At 37.0% G+C, this 20,032-nt stretch overlaps 1 protein-coding gene across 5 annotated transcripts in view; it reads left to right on the top strand.

The window, feature by feature from the left end:
* The window catches only part of LOC124366197 (discoidin domain-containing receptor 2-like), a 351,261-nt gene extending 333,765 nt beyond the window's left edge, over window positions 1–17,496 (top strand). For 4 of the 5 annotated variants that reach the window (XM_046822580.1, XM_046822571.1, XM_046822564.1 and 1 more), the window contains 14 exons: window positions 1,172–1,319; window positions 3,509–3,685; window positions 3,786–3,919; window positions 6,452–6,659; window positions 6,783–6,890; window positions 7,971–8,363; window positions 9,067–9,197; window positions 9,289–9,411; window positions 9,524–9,633; window positions 9,845–10,045; window positions 10,386–10,424; window positions 11,056–11,148; window positions 16,064–16,205; window positions 16,480–17,496. In XM_046822580.1, the coding sequence (XP_046678536.1) occupies window positions 1,172–1,319; window positions 3,509–3,685; window positions 3,786–3,919; window positions 6,452–6,659; window positions 6,783–6,890; window positions 7,971–8,363; window positions 9,067–9,197; window positions 9,289–9,411; window positions 9,524–9,633; window positions 9,845–10,045; window positions 10,386–10,424; window positions 11,056–11,148; window positions 16,064–16,205; window positions 16,480–16,785 (2,313 nt within the window). In that variant the 3' untranslated portion in view covers window positions 16,786–17,496. The remainder of the gene's footprint in view (window positions 1–1,171; window positions 1,320–3,508; window positions 3,686–3,785; window positions 3,920–6,451; window positions 6,660–6,782; window positions 6,891–7,970; window positions 8,364–9,066; window positions 9,198–9,288; window positions 9,412–9,523; window positions 9,634–9,844; window positions 10,046–10,385; window positions 10,425–11,055; window positions 11,149–16,063; window positions 16,206–16,479) is intronic. The other variant, XM_046822597.1, reaches the window with a different exon arrangement.
* Window positions 17,497–20,032: the final 2,536 nt, after the last annotated feature.

Genomic DNA, 20,032 nt, shown 5'->3' with positions numbered 1-20,032 from the left:
TGCTGTAGAGCTCACGTCATTATTATATCACTCATTTCCATCCCTAATGTCCTCTCGTTCTTTCGCCAAGATAAGTAGTTCCACTTAATGTAATACAAAATTAACTGGCTTAAAGGAAATGAAATTATGAAAAATAAATTTTGAAATAAAAATAACTTAGTTGAATACATATCTGTTAACATTGAGACCTGGGTGGTTTACCTATAAGATTTAGTTGAGTTTGACGTTGGTGCATTATAGAATTCCCAGCATGCTTCCGGATCATTGTTTCCTACTTATAACTTTCTCTGTCTATGAAAAAACCAACATGAGTCAATAACAATTATAGAGTGGCAGATCAACTGCCACTCTATAACTGTTATTTTAAACGTGTTTTGGTACCTTTCAACAATCATTTGTTCAGATGGTCCTTTACAACATTTGTTAACTGTTGTTTGATCCATCAAACGTGCACAAAAATTAAGTTCCATTAACCTGTGTAGCAACCAACCTCACGCGGTCGACCACTGACATATCCCAGGCTGAACATGAGCATACTCATATCTCAAACTTAACCAATATAGGTATCAGGTTGTCGAGGTTCTCAGCACAACGTTCAAAATTAAATATATTCTTTCAGTCTAGATTGATCCGAATAGGTGCTCCGCAAGGATAGATTATGGGCCCTCTTCTCTTTTGGTTTATGTAAATGACATAACGAAGAAGATCCCAAAGAAAAATCTTCTTATGTTTATTGGCGGCAAGACTCTTTTTAAAGGAACCCTACTACTTTACTTGTGAGCCTTTGAATTTGACATATATATCAAAGCAAATTACAGCCACATTTTCTTATGGAAATTGTTTACAATTATGCACGAAATAAAATCAAAAACATTTGCATTCGAACCCTTACAAAAATTATCAAAAATATTCTTTGACTCCTGTCTACCTAGTCAATGTACCAAATACAAATTGTTATAGTACGGCATATATGTCATGGATTAAAATAATAATCTTATGAAGAGACTAATTTTGTTGAGTATTATTAAATTATCCAAATTAAAAAAAAAATCTTATAAATACTTTATGTAATGAATTCTATTGAGAAAATCATTAGTTTACATATCAAACGAATCTTTCATTTTTAAATATAAGACAAATATAGCTTATTAACCAGTTCATTGTGGTGCAGGTGCTGCAGGGTAACACCAACACCTACTTGGAGGCCAAGAGGGAGTTGGATCCTCCCGTGTGGGCCAGCAGAGTCCGCTTTCTCCCCTACAGCTACCATCGCCGTACCGTCTGCATGCGAGTGGAGATATATGGCTGCTATTGGAAAGGTACGTTTTTATATGGCACTGAAAGTTATTCCTTACCAGAAGAAGCTTACACGATAAATCCCAAATTATTTTTTTAAATATTGTGTTTAAAACAGACAACAAAAGATGCTAAACACAGTTCTCGATCTTTTTAAAGTATTCGACAGCGTGCATCATGAAATACTGCCACACCAGTTGAAGAAAATAGGTTATCGTGGTGTCTCTCATAGATGGATCTCATCACATTCGCAGAATAAGGACCAGTGCACGCAGATTTTGAATCTCCCATGAAAAAATTTAAAATAACTCTTGGAGTAAATGAGGGTTATATCCTGGTACACATTCTGCTAACTATTTATATGAACAAGTAAATTAATCTGTTTAGAATGGGTTGCAATTCAAAATGCTGATGATATTAGTTAATTTATGACGTATACATAATTTCATTATATTCATTTCAAAAATCAATCAGATAACAAATAACTACAATCAATTTTTGTTTGAAACTGTACGAAGGTATACAACGTCCTGATATCTTGACAGATGACAATGCTATGGAGGAAACCGATTTTAACAAATTCCAAGGAATATGTCTGGATTAAGGTCTTACATGAGAAAACCAGTCGAAAATCACTACTCTAGAACTGTTTAAGCCATTTATGCACTGAAGTTATCTAGCTATAATACACTTGAAGGTCTTGGCTTAATTTTGTCTGATTAAATTCTTCACATTTGCTTTTCGGAATAAATTATTTGGGACAGTTATGCAACCAATAAAATTGGAAAAATCTTTCGGATTCAAAAGAAATCACTTAAACCATAGCAAACTAAACAGAAAATATAAATGCATGTGAGCTGTCAGGGAGATTCGATTACTAAATCAGCTTTTTCTTCGATGTCTTTGTTTGTGGTCAAGGTGAATTCTGACACAATGAGCGTGCACTTCCAAGAGTACAATTCAAAGAGCAGGGGCAAATTTCGTGGTCGGTTATGGCGAATTTTAACATTTCAGCAGTTACCATTGCTAACTGGCGTAAAGTTGATCAATAAACTTTCCGAGGATCTAAAAATATTTACCAAAAAAAAAACAATTCAAGTCTTGTCAAAAATCTACTGTTAACCCAACGGTGCGTGCAATGCATCATTAATGACGGCACATCAGTACACGAAACCTGAACAATAAGAACATGAATGACTAACGATGAATGAAAAGGATGTGGTGAGGGAAATTGCATGGACTACATAATTGCTGTAATCATACCAGAACATGAAACCTGTTTGAACGTTGAACAGGAAGAACATAAATGTCTCACAATGAAATACACTTTGCAAAGGATGTAGTGAGTAAACGTGCGTTGACTACACCATTACTGGCTTCATATTAGTAAACGGCACCTTTTTGATCGTTCAAAAGGAAGAGCATGAATGTTTCACAATGAAATACACTCTGCAATGGATGTAGTGAGTAAACGTGCATTTACTACACCATTACTGGCTTCATATTAGTAAACGGCACCTTTTTGATCGTTCAAGAAGAAGAGCATGAATGTTTCACAATGAAATACACTCTGCAATGGGATGTAGTGAGTAAATGTGCATTAACTACATCATTACTGGCTTCATATTAGTAAACGGCACCTTTTTGATCGTTCAACAGGAAGAGCATGAATGTCTCACAATGAAATACACTCTACAAGGGATGCAGTGACCTAAACGTGCATTAACTACATCATTACTGGCTTCATATTAGTAAACGGCACCTTTTTGAACGTTGAACAAGATGAACATGAATGACTCACAATAATACATAAACTGCAAAGGTTAACAGAGGAGAACAAATTTAGGTACTAAATCATTACTGGGGTTATAAAGTAATCTTTAACAAAACTACATTACGATATTGCAATTATTCAATATGTGAGTCCGTATTATTTCAGTCAAGTAACTAAGACAAAGTATTCTGAAGATGCTAATAGGTATTTGAATATGAAACTTTGGTTGTAGTCATTTACCACATATTGTACTAAACATACTGTAGAAAATATATTGTATAACATTTATTTATAAAAAAGTCATTTATTTACGTATTTACTGTTAAACCTTACAGTAAAATTATCAGTAATCAAGTCAGGTAATGACTACGTTAATAAATCTATATAAAGTAAATTAAAATAAGATTTAAAATTAAAAATGGCACATTTTTGTTACAGACGGAATCGTAAGCTACTCGATGCCCCAAGGAGACAAACGAGGGGCTGGATGGGAGTTCTTTGACGCCACATATGATGGGCACTGGGACGGCCAACTGCAGCGGGGCCTGGGTCAGTTGACTGACGGTAAGGTCGGCCCAGAAAACTTCAAAATGGGATACTATGACTATGAAAGAGGTAAGATGCAGCAAGGTTTCGACATCATTGTACAGTATCTGAACTTAACAGTCTGTAATAGAACTGCAGAACGCAAACAAAATCAACTTTCGTGTTAAAGGGCAAGGTTGGGTCGGCTGGAGAAACGACACAAGGGGCGGGCAGCCTGTCGAGATCAAATTTGAGTTCGACCAAGTACGTGAGTTCACCGCTGTTCACGTCTTCTGTAACAATCAGTTCACCAGAGAAGTTCAGGTAAGTTTACATGCAAAGTTCAAAGCTTCATTCGTCATTTCATTTTACTGCTACTTTTGATCTTTTGCTCCCTTTTATATCCTCATAGTACTTGTAGAGCAAGTCCATTTTACATAAACATATTTTCTACTCCACAATTCAAGGTTAATTTAAATACTTAAAACGTATAACATGGATAACAAGTAGTAATTTTAGCTCACACTAAAAGTCAAAAACTCAAACTAAATCCATTGTTGAGGCTTTATGACGTAGACAGGAGGTATTAATAATACAAAACCAACGAAGTAGTAAACAAAAATCGGCTATGAAAGTGATCGGAATTGCATATACGTTCACGTTTGGATTCCACAAAAATTATTAACTAAGTATATGTGAAACGTAAAGAAGGGAAGATTATTATTTTCATAATTAGTCATAATTATAAAAATGCATTAAGGATAGATGCCAATGTAGGATTAGACCTGAAGTTTAGGAGTTCAAAAATAAAAACAAATAAAAATGTTCTTTTTCACACAATAATTTATACATCGTGGGTAACACAAATGAATTAATCACTAATTAATATGTTTTATTGATTCATAACTCTGATGTATTTCCCAATCCATTAGTAAATATTAATATAATGTATTGAATACGTCTTTCTTCCCACACGTTGCATTATTTTAAGGTGAGAAGTGAGAACCACTTCGACTTCAAAACACGAACCGGGGCGCGCAATATCTGCAGGATTTATGCGTAGCAGGATTAAGTATAATTGGACACGTGTTTATTTTGGTGTCAAGCGCTCCAGGAGCTGTAAAAATTAGCGTCGCCCCAAGAGAGATGGACGTAGCAAAATATGAGGCAATTGCCGCCATGGCAGCCCAGCCCTGCGGCCCACGTTTGGTCGAACTGTGCTGCGACCTCGGCTACTTGACTCCCTACATAATGGTCTCCACGGACTCTTACATGGCGGGTCGTAAAGTCAAGCTCCGCTCAAGAACACCGACAACGACTGCAACTCGAGCCAACTGAATAAATTTGTATCTCCTTGTGTTATGACGTACGTCTTACAACCTTTAGCTGATATTTTCGGTTCCATAAGTCCCGTTTAACAATGTCATTTTGAAGACGAGTTTTTATGCGACAAAATCGTCATTTAGCAATGCCTTGATTAAAATAGTTCATATAAAGATTATGTTTGCCACTTATTACAACAAGAATCCAAAAAGTATGTATTACCTTACTACGTTTGATTGGGCGTAAATATGTACGTTTGTAGATGCACCCATACATATGTGCCACGTCATACACTCTTAAGTAATTAATTGGTTTAGACGAGGCCCAGCTTTACAACACCAGCGTACAACAATGCAGCTGTTCCACTAAATGGTAATTACGTATGAATATGTATAACGCTAACTAGGCAATTAACTAACCTCACCGCTGTCCTACCGGCTTCTTCAGCTGACACGTTGGTAGCCCTGTAATTATCGCATCTTCTTCTTCGACGTGTTCGAACCCTCTTGTCAAAACAGAAACAACTCAATGTATCAAAAGTCTAAAAGGAGTTGTTATGATCTCGAGGAACTCTTTGTCGCAGGGGATCGGTAAATTTGACGAAAAAAGTACGTGGCAGAGATTGAAGTAATGATTCAAAAACTTTCTACATCCTGACCATGAAGAATGTGGGAGGACCAGTGCCACTTTAAGAATGTTACTTTCCAAAAAAACTTTTCTTATTGCGAAATGCCTACCTCTCACTGAGCATGTATTGAGGTCAATGGTTAACTATCCGAATATTGTTTTGTTAATTGATGTTGGATAATATTTATGTAGCCTGAATAACATCTTACTGTATAAACTCTTTATATGTGAATGCATATTTAATAATATAACTACGCTTTACATAAAGTAACAATCATCATCAAATAATGATTATGTAATGTTTATTCCAAAGAAATTAGTAAAATATTCATAGAGTTTATTACAGTATTGTGTTTTTAAATTGTGTGCTTTTTGACAAAAATTACATTTTATATTTTGATACTGAGTTTTAAAGCTGTACTAGCATTTAAATAGTAAATAACGATATTCCATAACAATTTTATACCTAAAAACATTTACCATTTCAAATTATTCTTGTCGCATTATGCTACTAAAATACAGTAAAAGTGTTCGTATTAGAATCTGTTATTGATATTTTATACTCGTGTAAGTAGGAATATAAATTAATTGTATGTTTTATAAAAAGCATAATTCTTCCAACAATGTTGACATGTTAACCCAATATTTTTAATTCTTTCTTAAATAAATGTTATAAAATGTTCATAATTTTTCATTGGTTAGATATCTTAAAACACTTTAGAACCACTAAAGAATATATCAAGTAAACGAAAAATAATAAGTACAAGATTTTTTTTTAAAATACTAGATTAGAATCCCTGATCAGTTTACCTGATGGAGATGTAATATTATGAAACCCAATAGTAATCTTCACCACTGCGTAGTTACATTTCTTTTCTCTGATGTGGTATCTTTGCTCTGTGACAGATATTCTCTGAGGCGAAGATTATGTTCAGCGTAGGAGGCCGCTACTTTCATGGCGATCCCATCACATACAGTTACATGGAGGATCGTATCTTTGAGCATTCTCGCAATATCACTATCAAACTCCATCATCGCATCGGTCGCTTCGTCAAGATGCAGTTGTTCTTCGCCGCGAGATGGATCATGATCAGCGAACTTTCCTTCGAGTCTGGTCAGTATATTATGATGAGTTTCCGCCGACAAACATTTACACTTTTCTGATAATTAGCAAACTTGTATTTCTCTTCAATCATTTGTTAAACTATATTAACTCATTGTGTTGTTGCTGTTTCAGACATTGCACATGGCAATTTCAGTCAAGAAGAGCCAACAGCTAGTGAGAGCAACTTACAGAGTGACGTATTTGTGGATAAAACTATCAGACCCCAGTCTGAACTACCAGGTAACTCTATTGTTATAATAATAATCTTACTCATATTCCCATGGCCACTGATACCCAAAGGTAGTATTGGGTCTTGCCAACGATCTGCATCCATTTCTTCCAATCTTCCTTAACCGACCCTTATCCTCTTCATGTAGATAAGGACTTAGTATTTTCATATTTTCTTGGACATCCATGAGGCCTTCTCCCATCGGGATCTTCTTTTCAAATTGATTTGATTTGAGCGTCATCTTCCATTCTTATTGTATGCCCGGCTCATCACAGACGCCAGAACTTGGTGTAGGCTACAATGTCTGGTCCTTTAAAGAAATCTCTAATTTCTTTGTTATGTGTTATTCTCCACGTTATATTTATTTTCAAAACATATTTCGTTTTTGTTCCATATTATTAAACCAATGAATGGTCAAATTAGCATTATTGATAAGTGGAATAATCTATCATATTTTCTACAAATTTCTGCATCACTCTACTATTAAATGCAGTAATCACGAAGGAAACACGAAGCGTGAATTGTTGATGCCGCGACGACCGCGAGCCCTCGGGTTCATACACGGAGCATTCCAGACGGCCTCGTTGACCTCTTCCTTTTAGATTTTTGGGTAAATCTATACATGTTTACGTTTATTTGCAACTTTCTCAGTGACAAAACTTACCTGATCAAAAACTAAAATCTTCGAAACGGCCTACATTTTCATGCTATAATATCAAATGTATAAAGCATTTCAACTTTGTTTATTTGTATTTAATTTATATAACGTATAGTATACTTTTTAACACCTCTGTAAACACCCGCGAGTAATTTCCTTTCACTTTGTAGAGTATCTTAAAATTCGGTGTAAATTAAAAATGTTCCAACACACACAAATTTCCCCCGTTTAAAGCGTCGCTAGGAGCTTGTTACTTAAACGATTATGGTGGCGGTAGCGACATATCCAATAATGCAGGTTAAACGGTGTATTATTTGTATTATTTTTCGATGCTGTAATATATTTTAAACCAGCATGTCAAGAAATTAAATTATTGTTGTTTTTTATTATGAAATTTTTGACAATAATTGATACAGCATAGTAATTTGCACAGTATCGACAGCCAAGCAGGAAGATGAGACGTACATGGCGGTCCTGATCGGAGCTCTGATGGCCGTCATCATCCTGCTGGCCGTGGCCATCTTCCTCATTGTCTCGAGGCACCGACAGTCCAAGAACTTCGCGAGTCCTCTGGCTGCCAAGTCCGCGCTGCCGGGGACTACTGGCCACCAACACCAACACCTGTCCTCGGACAGCAGTTGCGGTACGGCGGAGAAGTGCGGGACCACGTACAGCGCCCAGGGCGGCATCGACACTGCCCTACTGATGGACACCAAGCTGGAAGACTACCAAGAGCCCTACCAAGCCCTCAAGTACGCCCCCTACTACAGTTACAGCACTGTGGTCATGGACTCTGTTAATAAGCCGCCGGTCATCACGCATCCAGGTGAACTTTTGAATCCAATCACAATTTAGTTTTATTGCGTACACGCTATTACTTTATATACTTAAGTTATACAAGTTATTTTTAATCAGTGTTACTTTAAGTATTCTAAGAAGGAAGTATCGTACATTTGTAATGATTCTATTAAGTATTATTTCCTACTACTTATTAACAACTTCTAAAAATTGAATTATCTAAGTCATTCAGCGCTTTTCAATATTTACCATTATATATTTTGGATAAAGATAAAATAGATTGTTTTACAGGAAAGGTTTCGTTACTCAGAAGTGGAAAATATGTCTAATCCTTTTAACTTATTTAATGTTACTTCAATTTAAGACGACCTTCCGAAATGAAATTTTTACTTCATGAATGTCAGTAACGTTTACTACATAAAAAGAATAAAGCCATATAGCCATATTAGCATTTTATACAATATTCTTCGTCAAACATAAGTCTAAATGGTCAGATTTTATAACTACTTCTCTGCTTCTATCTATATTTAAATTCCATAATTAATATTAAGTACACCATACATATTATCCTCGGCAATTTTAAACCGCTATAAACCGATAACTGTAAATTAATTTATGGAAATATGATATCAGTAATAAAATACAACTCATCTCTTAAAAAAACTACAATGATTTGCCATTACAGTGATTGAAGGATTCAGAAATAATAATGTTTGTGACGTGATGTTTAGACACGGGCCATGAGTACGCTGTGCCCGAGCTGGGTACCACACCTTTGTTGACCGCCTCCCCTCAGAAGCAGGACATCGTCATCACCAGGGGATCCGGCAAGTCGGCCAAAGATGACGCTAAAGGAAGCAAGGTCAGTTGATCACGTAATTTACTTGTTATTCAGTGTAAATAAAGATGTACTGATATAAACAAATACTAACAAAAGTTATATCTTATTGCAGTCCCCAAGTCATCAAGATGTTCTTTCGGCTCTGAAGCGGCGACTGGAGAATACCTCGGTCCCCGAGTTTCCTAGGCATCGACTAAGGATGTTGTCAAAATTAGGAGAGGGAGCTTTTGGAACTGTGAGTAAATACTTCAAAGATGTTCATTTTACCAGTTATTTCGTGGCAATACTTGCCAACCAATGTTATACAATGCTGGCTATTATCTCCAGCTAATAATTTCCGTTTACAGGTTTACGTTGCTGAGGCCGATGGCATTCTCGAGTACGGCACAACTACTTCTTTGTCCAAGCGTCTGGTCGCTGTCAAATTCCTCTTGCAAAATGCTAGCGAGAAAGAAAAGTAAGTAAATTTTACCCAAAATATATACGCAGTTTTGTTTAAAAACATGTTTAACTCTATTTCGCCAATAATTTCACTTGTACATTTTCTTACACAGTCATCAATGTTTGATTAGTCTCAAAATAGCCCTATGAATCGTTCAGTAATTATTTATACTAACAGTAAATTTTGTTTTGTTTTGTAATATGTGTAACCTTTTGTTGCATCGCAGATTGGACTTCCAGCGAGACGTACGTATATTGGCTGCCCTGGAGGATCACAACATCGCTCGCGTCCTGGGAGTCTGCAGCCAGGAGGAACCTTACTGTGTCGTCATGGAGTATCTGGAGCATGGGGATCTCTGTCAGTTCCTCAGGAGTCACGGTCCTTCGGACACCGCCACCACTCTTCCCCTAGGAGTCAAAACACTTAGGTAGTTTTGTTGATTTTTGTCACTCCTAACAAGCCACTCTTTACGTTTGTAATGTACTTTGGTAATCCGTACAACCTAGAAATTCACAGTTTTTGGTAATTTTAAGGGCAGTGAATTTAAGATTGATTTATTCCGATGTAAGGAAAGGTCGATGCATTTAATCGTCTTCTTAATTTTACAGTTAAAACCACGAGATTTGAGTGATAAAAACTGTTTGAGTACTAGTTGTAATTACTTATTTCTGTTTAGCATTGTTGTTTAATTGAAATCACTGTTGGTTGATTGATCATCATTGAAGATAACTAAAAACATTCATATTTATGTTTTTGTTTTGCCTCAGGGGCCTCGGTTTGCGCAAGTACGTAGGCGTGAGGCACATGTACGTACAGTACAACAATTCTCTATCATTCATTGCAATCTCATATAGTCTAGTACAATGAGGCACCTTGTCATAGTATAGCCACTTTCATTCATTGTTAGATCTCATAGTCCCAAATCTATGGGAACATTAGACCTCTCTGTGTCTGTGTTGTGTTTAGAGTACTCAGTTAGCGGGCTTAGAAGTCATATTTCCTCTTTATCCAGAGATTACTATCAGACCATTATGAATGTTTATTATTAACACTAATTAGCTAATAGTATGTAATTTTGTTTTTATTTATAAGAAATTTAATTGTTCTGTGCTAGGTTCAATTGTGAATGCCAATGTTTTCATCGAACTTTATAAACCAGTTTAATTATCAAAAAGCTGCATATACTCGTAATCTGAGCAAAATTTGACATATGATGGTTTATTTTCATGTATTATAAGTGTTTTTGAAAATTAGTAATAAAAATACTTTTGAGTGAATCTCATGTAATTCGATTGTATGCTATTCTTCAGGTTACACTGTTTTGGAATTATTACTAAATTCTTTCTTCAAGGACAATCTATCATGCACATACCGCAATTTCGAAGTATTAATTATTGTTTTTTTATTTATTTTTAATGTTTTATTGGTGGTTTGCAGCTACAACTGTTTGCTCTTTATGGCGGCCCAGATTGCTTCGGGGATGCGATATTTGGAGTCCCTCAACTTTGTGCATCGCGATCTCTCTACAAGGTGAGTTCTTCCAGCCCAGTGAATAATCAATAATCATGCGTGTTATAGTTTATCTAACAACTGTTTTATTAAAGGCTTTGTAACGGGCTCTCAATCTAGATAGTGCTTCAAAAACTAATAACTCAATATTAATGTTAGAAAGCTGGTAGCAGGCGAGAACAAATTTGTACACATTTTAGAAGTAGTTGGGAATATAACGGTCGGAGCAGCAAAAGGCAAGTTTCAAGTTATTAATCTATTGATATCGTCCTCCTGGACAAAACAATATGAGGTTTCAAGGGGTGACAATCTTTTTCAGGGAAGGAGGTTAAAATGCTTTTTGCGCACACTGAGAGGTACGTTGTCCCCTCAATCGTGCGGAATCCCGCAGGATCATTGTCCCACGTACTCACTACTAAAAACCCCCTCATCACCGAGGACACCATCCAGGAACTTTTTAACATAGTACTTTGGGCTAGAACTGTGAAGTTACGTCACTAGGGCTTTCCTCATAGGGGGAATCAAGAGAGTTAAGGGCGATCGAGGTAAACTTTTGTTGCCCAAAGCACAGACTGGACATAGTGCTTCACACAGTTCCACAGTTCCAGGTGTGCTCTCCCTGGAGCATAGCTCCAATGATGTTCTCGGGAGTAACCAAGAAACCAATCTCAGCAGAGAGAGAAGCTCGCCGCACATGCCACCTATCGCATTCGGAACACGTGTGCTGCACTGTTTCTGCAATGTCAGGACATAACAGACATGCCGTACTTGCAATTCTACCCACCTTAAAAAATTGGCCCGAAAATACCCGTGGCCCGAGAGAAATTGGGTTATAAAGTAATCGACCTTACCGTGCTGCCGTTCCACACATGGTATAATGTCTGGGATGAGTCTGAATATCCAACGTCCTCTCAACTCGGCTTCTCAATCGCGTTTCCAGCGGTAAAAGCTTCAGTCACACTCTTCTTTGGCAGCAGTATCTCTGTCCATCTCGCGAGAGGTGGTAGATCTTCACCGCAAGATGGGAGATGGAAAAGACATCAGCGATCACCATCACTGCTGGTTCGGAAACCGTGCGGTAAGCTGATGCGATCGATGGCTCTTCGGCGCTGGACTCGGGAGGGTTGGTTTCGGTAAACATGTTTATTTAAGACGTGGGCCCAGACCTCAGCTTCGTACAGACAGATTGAACTGATGACATCAACAAGCGGTGTTTGCAAGGAAACGGGCCTCCAACGTTGGGCATGAGCCTGCCCAGGGTTGCAACAGCCTTTTGTCGACGGTGCGCTGCACATGCCCACCGAAAGAAAGCTTGCTGTAAATCATCACCCCGAGGTACTTGACAGCAGGTTTCACCTCTACGACAAGATCGCCGGCATGGGTCATCCTGAGGCCCTTTGCTTACGGCCCTTGGACCAGGTATCGGTGTACGTCTCCACTGGTTCTTACGCCTTCTTCATTTTCTTCATTTATCTCAGACTTGGCCGGACTCGAAGCTGGGCGGTTAGATACGGTGGGCTGGGGATGTTTTTGCAACAACAGCGAAGTCTGCGTCGAGCGGGAGACCACCTCACAGGATTGCCACGACTTCCTAAGTTGGACGACGTGTTGAAGGCTGGTTTCAAATAAAAAGATACTTGAAGGGAGTGGTTCATTGACCCCCTAGCTAATATTTTTCATCATCGCCAATGTGTTCGGACATTTGCGGAGATGCCCCTCCTCCTCCTCCTCCTCCTCCTCCTCCTCCTCCTCCTCCCTGTTTGTCCTACTACCAATCAGAGCAATGATAGCCTCTTAAGGCGTTGGGGAGCTGAAGCCGCGGATTGTGCGGTCACTGAGGAGTGCGGTGTTCGCCAAGACTCGGCGTTCGGTTGGTGTTGACTGGTGATTTCAGCACCCGGGATCTGTGTTCGAATAAATTTGCAATCTCTTCAGTATTCCCAATTTGACTGGGAGGAGGCGGAGTAGGGAGCATCTCCCGTGAAGAAGTGTTGGGGTTAAGGAACCCCGGGATGGCTCTTGTACCTTTTTTATTAAATAAACGTCCATAATGTCCATGGGTCACCTGCAGACGCAACTTAATCTGCGCCAAACTGCCCCCAAAACACAGGCAGTCTTGATGAGCAGTGGCCTCGGCATAGCCCCCCTCCCCCCAAGATCGTATAGTAGAGAATTTATAGCATGACCGGTGACTTCGAGATGCGCCGTAGGCAAAGACGGAACTAAAGTGGTGGGGGGTGGAGCGGCTCAGTCTGTTGCCGTATTTAGCTTTGTGAACTTCGGTCTCCAGTCTTCTATACGTGCCGCCCAAAAAACATTCGCTTGTGCCAATTCACGAGTTGTAATACAATTTGTGAATTAATTGCGTTGTGCTCATTACGTTTTAAGTAAAGAGTTTGTGATGGATCATAATGTAAAAAGTAAAATTGGAGGTAGAAAGGTTATACACGGCCAAGCAAGAGAAGTGCTTCCCATTTTATGAAACGGGAAGCAGAAACCAACACACTTATAAATTTGAAGAAAGTTCAACAGCGTTACATATAGATACAATAATTGTATCTACTATCGTAAATCCTGAAGCTTACACGGTTAGTATATGATAAATTGAATTTTAATGGCTAACAAAGCGTAACAATTACAATTCTGAACTGTTGTCGTCGTTGGAGATCAAGAATAATATAAATTCCTACCCTTTCCCAATTTATGAGAACCCTTTCTTACCACCAGGTATCTCTACTGCGAACTCATTAAGAAGGGTGAGCTATGAACACAATTTCGGCAGAACATAGTCATTTTTTAAGATCACGTACATCCGGTCCCAATATTTCCAATATTTCCTGTATTGATTTCCCCATCATAAAAGTCCGTCGCCGTAACTTCAAAAGTCTAGAAATGTTGAAATATTCTCAAGGTCTCCTACATTAAATTGCTCATCATAAAAGACCACCGTGGTAAGAACATAAGGGTCTAGAAATGTTGGCAAACACTACAATATTCGGCTCCCGCCACCACTACGTGTCGGGAGCCGAAAACTCTCAATAGGGTTAGTAGCACCGTATTCACTCCCCTACTTTAGATTGTGCCCCCACGCGCTCAACTCCTCCACTCCTCACGCGCATCCCACCGGTCATGCTATAACTTCCCTAGAGTAGAATGGCCCTTTTCGGTTGGCAATGGGCACTGCCAGGAGTATTCACGGCTGATATTGCAGCCAGGCTGTTAGATGTATTTAGAATTAAATATTCAGATTTTTCGTGTTCCTATGTAGGCCAAACTGGCAGATCTTTTACAAAGCGTTACATATACATAAACCCGACATAGTCAAAAGTAAGCAAGGATCCACCGTCCCTCAACACTGTATTGATAATTATCATCCAGTGCATGCAATTGAGAATAGCTTGGAAGTGCCATGTATACCTAAAATGATAAATGTTGAGCACATTTGAGGAATATTAAATTTAGAAATTTTTTAATTTGGAAGACAAAAAATTGAGAAAAATAAATAATTGCAGTTCAAGTCACACTATGCTTGAGGGCTTTTAGAAGGCACTCAAAAAATAGGTAACCGCCCAACTGATAACACAGTTAATAGTTACGACAAGGGAAATGTAACTTGATCCTGCAGTTTCCTACGTACGGACCCGGGTAGGCTCATCCGTTTTTGTTTGTTTGTGTCGTGTGGTATTTGTTATGTAACTGAATAATACTTTTTATGATGCTAACGCTGATGTATGTATCGTGTTATATCCTCTGATGATGGTATCTTTATTCCGAATCGCGTAGTGATTATGATCTTGGATTTGTACAATAAAGTACGTTTTAGCTTATACTTGTAATTTTGCAATCCGGGGGATCCACAATGAATTTTGATAGTAAATGATAGGTGTATCACCATCAAACATAAAAAGACTGAAATTCGCCGTTTTTTGGCCATTTAGTTGGCCTGTATATAATTAGCTGAAGATGATTTACCTTTCTTTACGTGTCTGAAGACTTGTTTTAAAGGCGTCAAAGTCAGTAAATATCTAAGAAAATAGTTATAGTTTGATAAGTTTAATCTTTTCGATTTCTTTTTAATTTCTACTCCTACCAAAATTAACGCAGCTAACCATCGATTTCCTTCTTAGGAACATTTTCCCGTCGGTTGGATGAAAAACCGGACTGTGTTCTTATACAATGCACTTTTTATTTATTACTCGATCTAAAAACAGCTGTTATCCTTAAAACGCAGGTCACTGTCTTTGACTGTAGGTCAACCAATACTATAATGGGTAGAGCTCTTGAATATCATAGGCCTTGTTAATATTTTCATTGACACAACTTCATTCATTGCTGTAAGTTGTAGATAAAGTATGTATAAAATTATACGTTTTATTCTAAAACATATGTTGAGAGGTGAATATAACGTATAAGTTCCATAAACTACTACTAAGCAACTGTTACCTTATAATGGTCATAACAGACCAGCATGAAGCGAATTACAGCACTAGAGTGGCATAAACCTTAGGGAGTATACCGAATCTATCGAGCTGCATACATTTGTGTCGAAATAAAGTCTTCGTGTTTGGAACTGTATGTTGGATTGAAAATAAACATCACACTTTACTTAAATTATGCTATCAAACATATTTTAGCTCAATAGCATAATATTTTGTATAACATTTCGTACAAGTTTTATTCAAAACATAGTTTTTATATGTAATCTATTTCCTTAAAAATTGTAAATTGCTTTAGGCTAAATATAAATACTAATCACTTTTAGCTGTTTTCTACATCGTTTGAAATCTGTCAATCATATTTTACTTACTCAAATCCAAATGTTATAATTACTGTGAAGATATGATTTTCTAAAAAGAAAGAACACTACTACTATTACTATTTAGGTAACAACACTACGAGTATATCCTGATTTTTTATACCTGAATTTATGATCTAGGAATTGCCTGGTGGGAAAAGCCTATCACATAAAAATATCTGACTTTGGAACAGACAACGACTTGTATGCTAACGATTACTACAAGATGGAGGGAGGAATGGCGCTACCCGTCAGGTGGATGGCTTGGGAATCTATCTATCTGGTCAGTATGGAAAGTGGTTACCGTTTATTTTACCAGTAATAGTGCTAGATATTTTTACTATTTTCTTAGCAGTATTTAGTTGAGAGACACATGAATGAGAGTAGTCACATTCAGAATGATTAATCAAAATTATTACGTGCTACGTAAAGATTTGACCAGTAACAGTGATAGTTAGTTTATATAATATGAATGAAAGTAAAGTCACTTACTAACAGTTGTCTCAGTAACATATGTTAGTGAGGAATGTTAAATTTTTCAACTGTTTGTGGTCTAGGGCAAGTATACGACGAAGAGCGATGTTTGGTCATTCGGAGTGACCTTGTGGGAGATCCTCCACCTGGCTCGACGGCGACCCTACGATTCTCTGACGGATGCTGAGGTAGTAGAGAACTTAGGTCAGTTGTACCGTGACGAAGGGGACTTCCTGTTCCTGCCCAGGCCCGCTATCCCGCCGGCCACGAAGGACATCGTGGACCTCATGGGAGAGTGCTGGAGGCGTCACGAGACAGAGAGGCCTTCCTTCCGCGAGATACACCTCTTCTTGCAGAGGAAGACGCTGGGCTACGCCCCCGTAACATAAGACTTGACTTGTTCTGTACATCTGTAGAGGTTCTCACATTTTCTATGAGTTTGACCAATGTACATATAAAGAGATGTATATTCGAGCCTAATGTAAAGTAAGTAAAGCCTTGTGTAACATACGAAACCCTGAGCTCCACGAGAGCACTACTGGATCTCTCGAAATCCTATTTTACTAATAGAGTTGACGTGTGTTGTAGATTGTGGAATGTGGTTGTTTATTTTCCTCGCGAATAGTAGTAGAATTAGAGACCCATTGCCTTGTCGATTAACTTTAGTCTGTTGTAAAATACTTGACATTAGTGAAATGTAAGCTATTACCTGTGGACACCCGCCTTACACAATCAGGCTTCTTAGTGATTATAATCCTCTCACAGTTAACACTGCCAACACACTGGAGACACTCACTACGGCATTCGATGTTTCTTCCTCGACCTCGACCTCCTTCTCACGCTGCGCTGTTCACCTTTTCGTTTCGGATCCAAAGCAAAACCATTTGCCGCTGTCTAGAAAATTCCAACATATCTATTTTTTCACATATCTTGCGTTTAGTCTGAAAATCTGTGATATAATATAGGTTAGAAATACTTGTCGTGTAATGTGACAGTGCTGGTCATGAATTGTAAAGAAAACACGATTTTGTAAATTTTGTAGTGTACTTTATTGTTAAAATCAAAGTGAATAAAGGTACCAATGTTTATAGAAATTAAAAGTTGTTTTTATTTTACACCCTAAATACTAAAACTAATTTTTAGCCAAAGTAAACGTTATGAAGATTTTTTTATACATTATTTTTATGCCAGGCTAGTAAAATGTAGCTATTTCGAGAGTGAAAAGCACATTTTCTTTTGTATCACATTCACAGTGCTGTCTCACCTACCATTTTTAATAAATACATTTTTCATTTAGGCTTATATTCTGAATCAACTATACACTGATTTCTACAATTTTTTCAGCGATCAAAAATATTTGTTTTAACAATGCTCTAATAAAAAGAGGTTGTTTTACTTTACTTCCTGGAAATGGCAACTTTTTGCTTCTTGCTTGGGTAGAGCAGCCAAAGTGAATAATCACGATAAAACAAGATTATAACAAGGTTATAACATTTATATTGAACATAGTATTAACAAGAAATAAGTAGTATTAGTTGTTTTGGTAGTTTGGTGTTATTCGGTGGCTACTAATTTTTAGCAGTAGTACTAACCGAGAATCCAAAACAATCTACGTTAGAAAGAACAGAGTTTATTTTAGTTAATATTTCAATTACATAAAATTATGACAATCGGTTCTTGTTTTCTGTCTCCAGAAAGGAAGCGTTGTCCTTATCGCTAAAATATGTATTACTAACATATTTATGATAATGTAAACCTATTTGTATAGCGTAATAACAAGAAGTGAATGGGGACAGAGTGGCCTCCTCGTCGATTTAACTTCCTTTTGGGAGGCAGAAAACAAGCACCGATCGTTATAATGACATGTGCTTTTTGCAATAAGTCAAATAAAGTCTGTTCTTACTAATAATGTAGTTTTTTAAGGTCTCTAGTAAGAAAAAGTGTTCAAAAATAACGACTTCCGGATAATAGCAAATTTTCCGTTTTTTTCCAAATAAATTTTACGAGTACTATACAATTCTGCTTAATAGTGCCACCTGACACATTTAAATTACATAAAAACTATAATACACATACATTCACTCGTATACAAACTCATATAATATTTGTTTTAACAATGCTCTAATAAAAAGAGGTTGTTTTACTTTACTTCCTGGAAATGGCAACTTTTTGCTTCTTGCTTGGGTAGAGCAGCCAAAGTGAATAATCACGATAAAACAAGATTATAACAAGGTTATAACATTTATATTGAACATAGTATTAACAAGAAATAAGTAGTATTAGTTGTTTTGGTAGTTTGGTGTTATTCGGTGGCTACTAATTTTTAGCAGTAGTACTAACCGAGAATCCAAAACAATCTACGTTAGAAAGAACAGAGTTTATTTTAGTTAATATTTCAATTACATAAAATTATGACAATCGGTTCTTGTTTTCTGTCTCCAGAAAGGAAGCGTTGTCCTTATCGCTAAAATATGTATTACTAACATATTTATGATAATGTAAACCTATTTGTATAGCGTAATAACAAGAAGTGAATGGGGACAGAGTGGCCTCCTCGTCGATTTAACTTCCTTTTGGGAGGCAGAAAACAAGCACCGATCGTTATAATGACATGTGCTTTTTGCAATAAGTCAAATAAAGTCTGTTCTTACTAATAATGTAGTTTTTTAAGGTCTCTAGTAAGAAAAAGTGTTCAAAAATAACGACTTCCGGATAATAGCAAATTTTCCGTTTTTTCCAAATAAATTTTACGAGTACTATACAATTCTGCTTAATAGTGCCACCTGACACATTTAAATTACATAAAAACTATAATACACATACATTCACTCGTATACAAACTCGTCAACTGTTTTGTGGATTTAGGGAATTCCAAAAACATATATAGTACTAAGTATAGTGGGAAATTTCCCAATGGGAACCTCGTTACTAAAAGATAAACGAGATTTTTATGCTGAGCCATAAATAACCAAACCTGCAAACTTGGAGAGCTCGCAACAGTTGGGCCACGGTGGCGTTATTATCAAAGATTACGAGTACTCAGTTATCTCATTGATGGGCAATGAAACTCTATTTTACACCCCTTCCTTTGAAATCAAACCCAAGCACTTTCTGGTGTAATTTATTAAGAGGCGTAAAGGTTCTCAAGCTTATTTTATGTAGGGAATAACATTTTTAATATACCAACAAATTTTAGTCGTAGGTTTGGGTTCCCAGGGAAATCTAACTTTGATCTTTATTTTATTGTATGACTTACCTCATTAGTTTCTTTTGTAAACTTTTGATCATAAATACGTCATTAGAAGATTTGTTGAAGGTGAATTGTGGTACGTATTTTTTAAAAGCTATTCATACTCTATAAAAGAGAGAGAGAAATTGGAAATAACACAAATTCGTTAACATATAAAATTATACGGTTTGCTAATGGACTTACAGAAAAGTAGTGTTGAATTCTACTGTCATTAAGTTACAACATTCTTTTAAAATATTTCTTGGTCCTATATGGATCTGGTAAGTGCATTTTATTTTACGCAAACGGAGGGTTTGCAATTTAAAACTTCTGATTTTTCGCTGCCTTTATTTTATATAAACGTATGTTAAACATAAAACCATCTAACAACCTCAAAAATATTTACA

This window comes from Homalodisca vitripennis, chromosome 1 (genome assembly GCF_021130785.1).
Source record: "Homalodisca vitripennis isolate AUS2020 chromosome 1, UT_GWSS_2.1, whole genome shotgun sequence".
Classification (NCBI taxonomy): domain Eukaryota; kingdom Metazoa; phylum Arthropoda; class Insecta; order Hemiptera; family Cicadellidae; genus Homalodisca; species Homalodisca vitripennis.
This window is presented reverse-complemented; position numbering and strand designations above follow the sequence as displayed.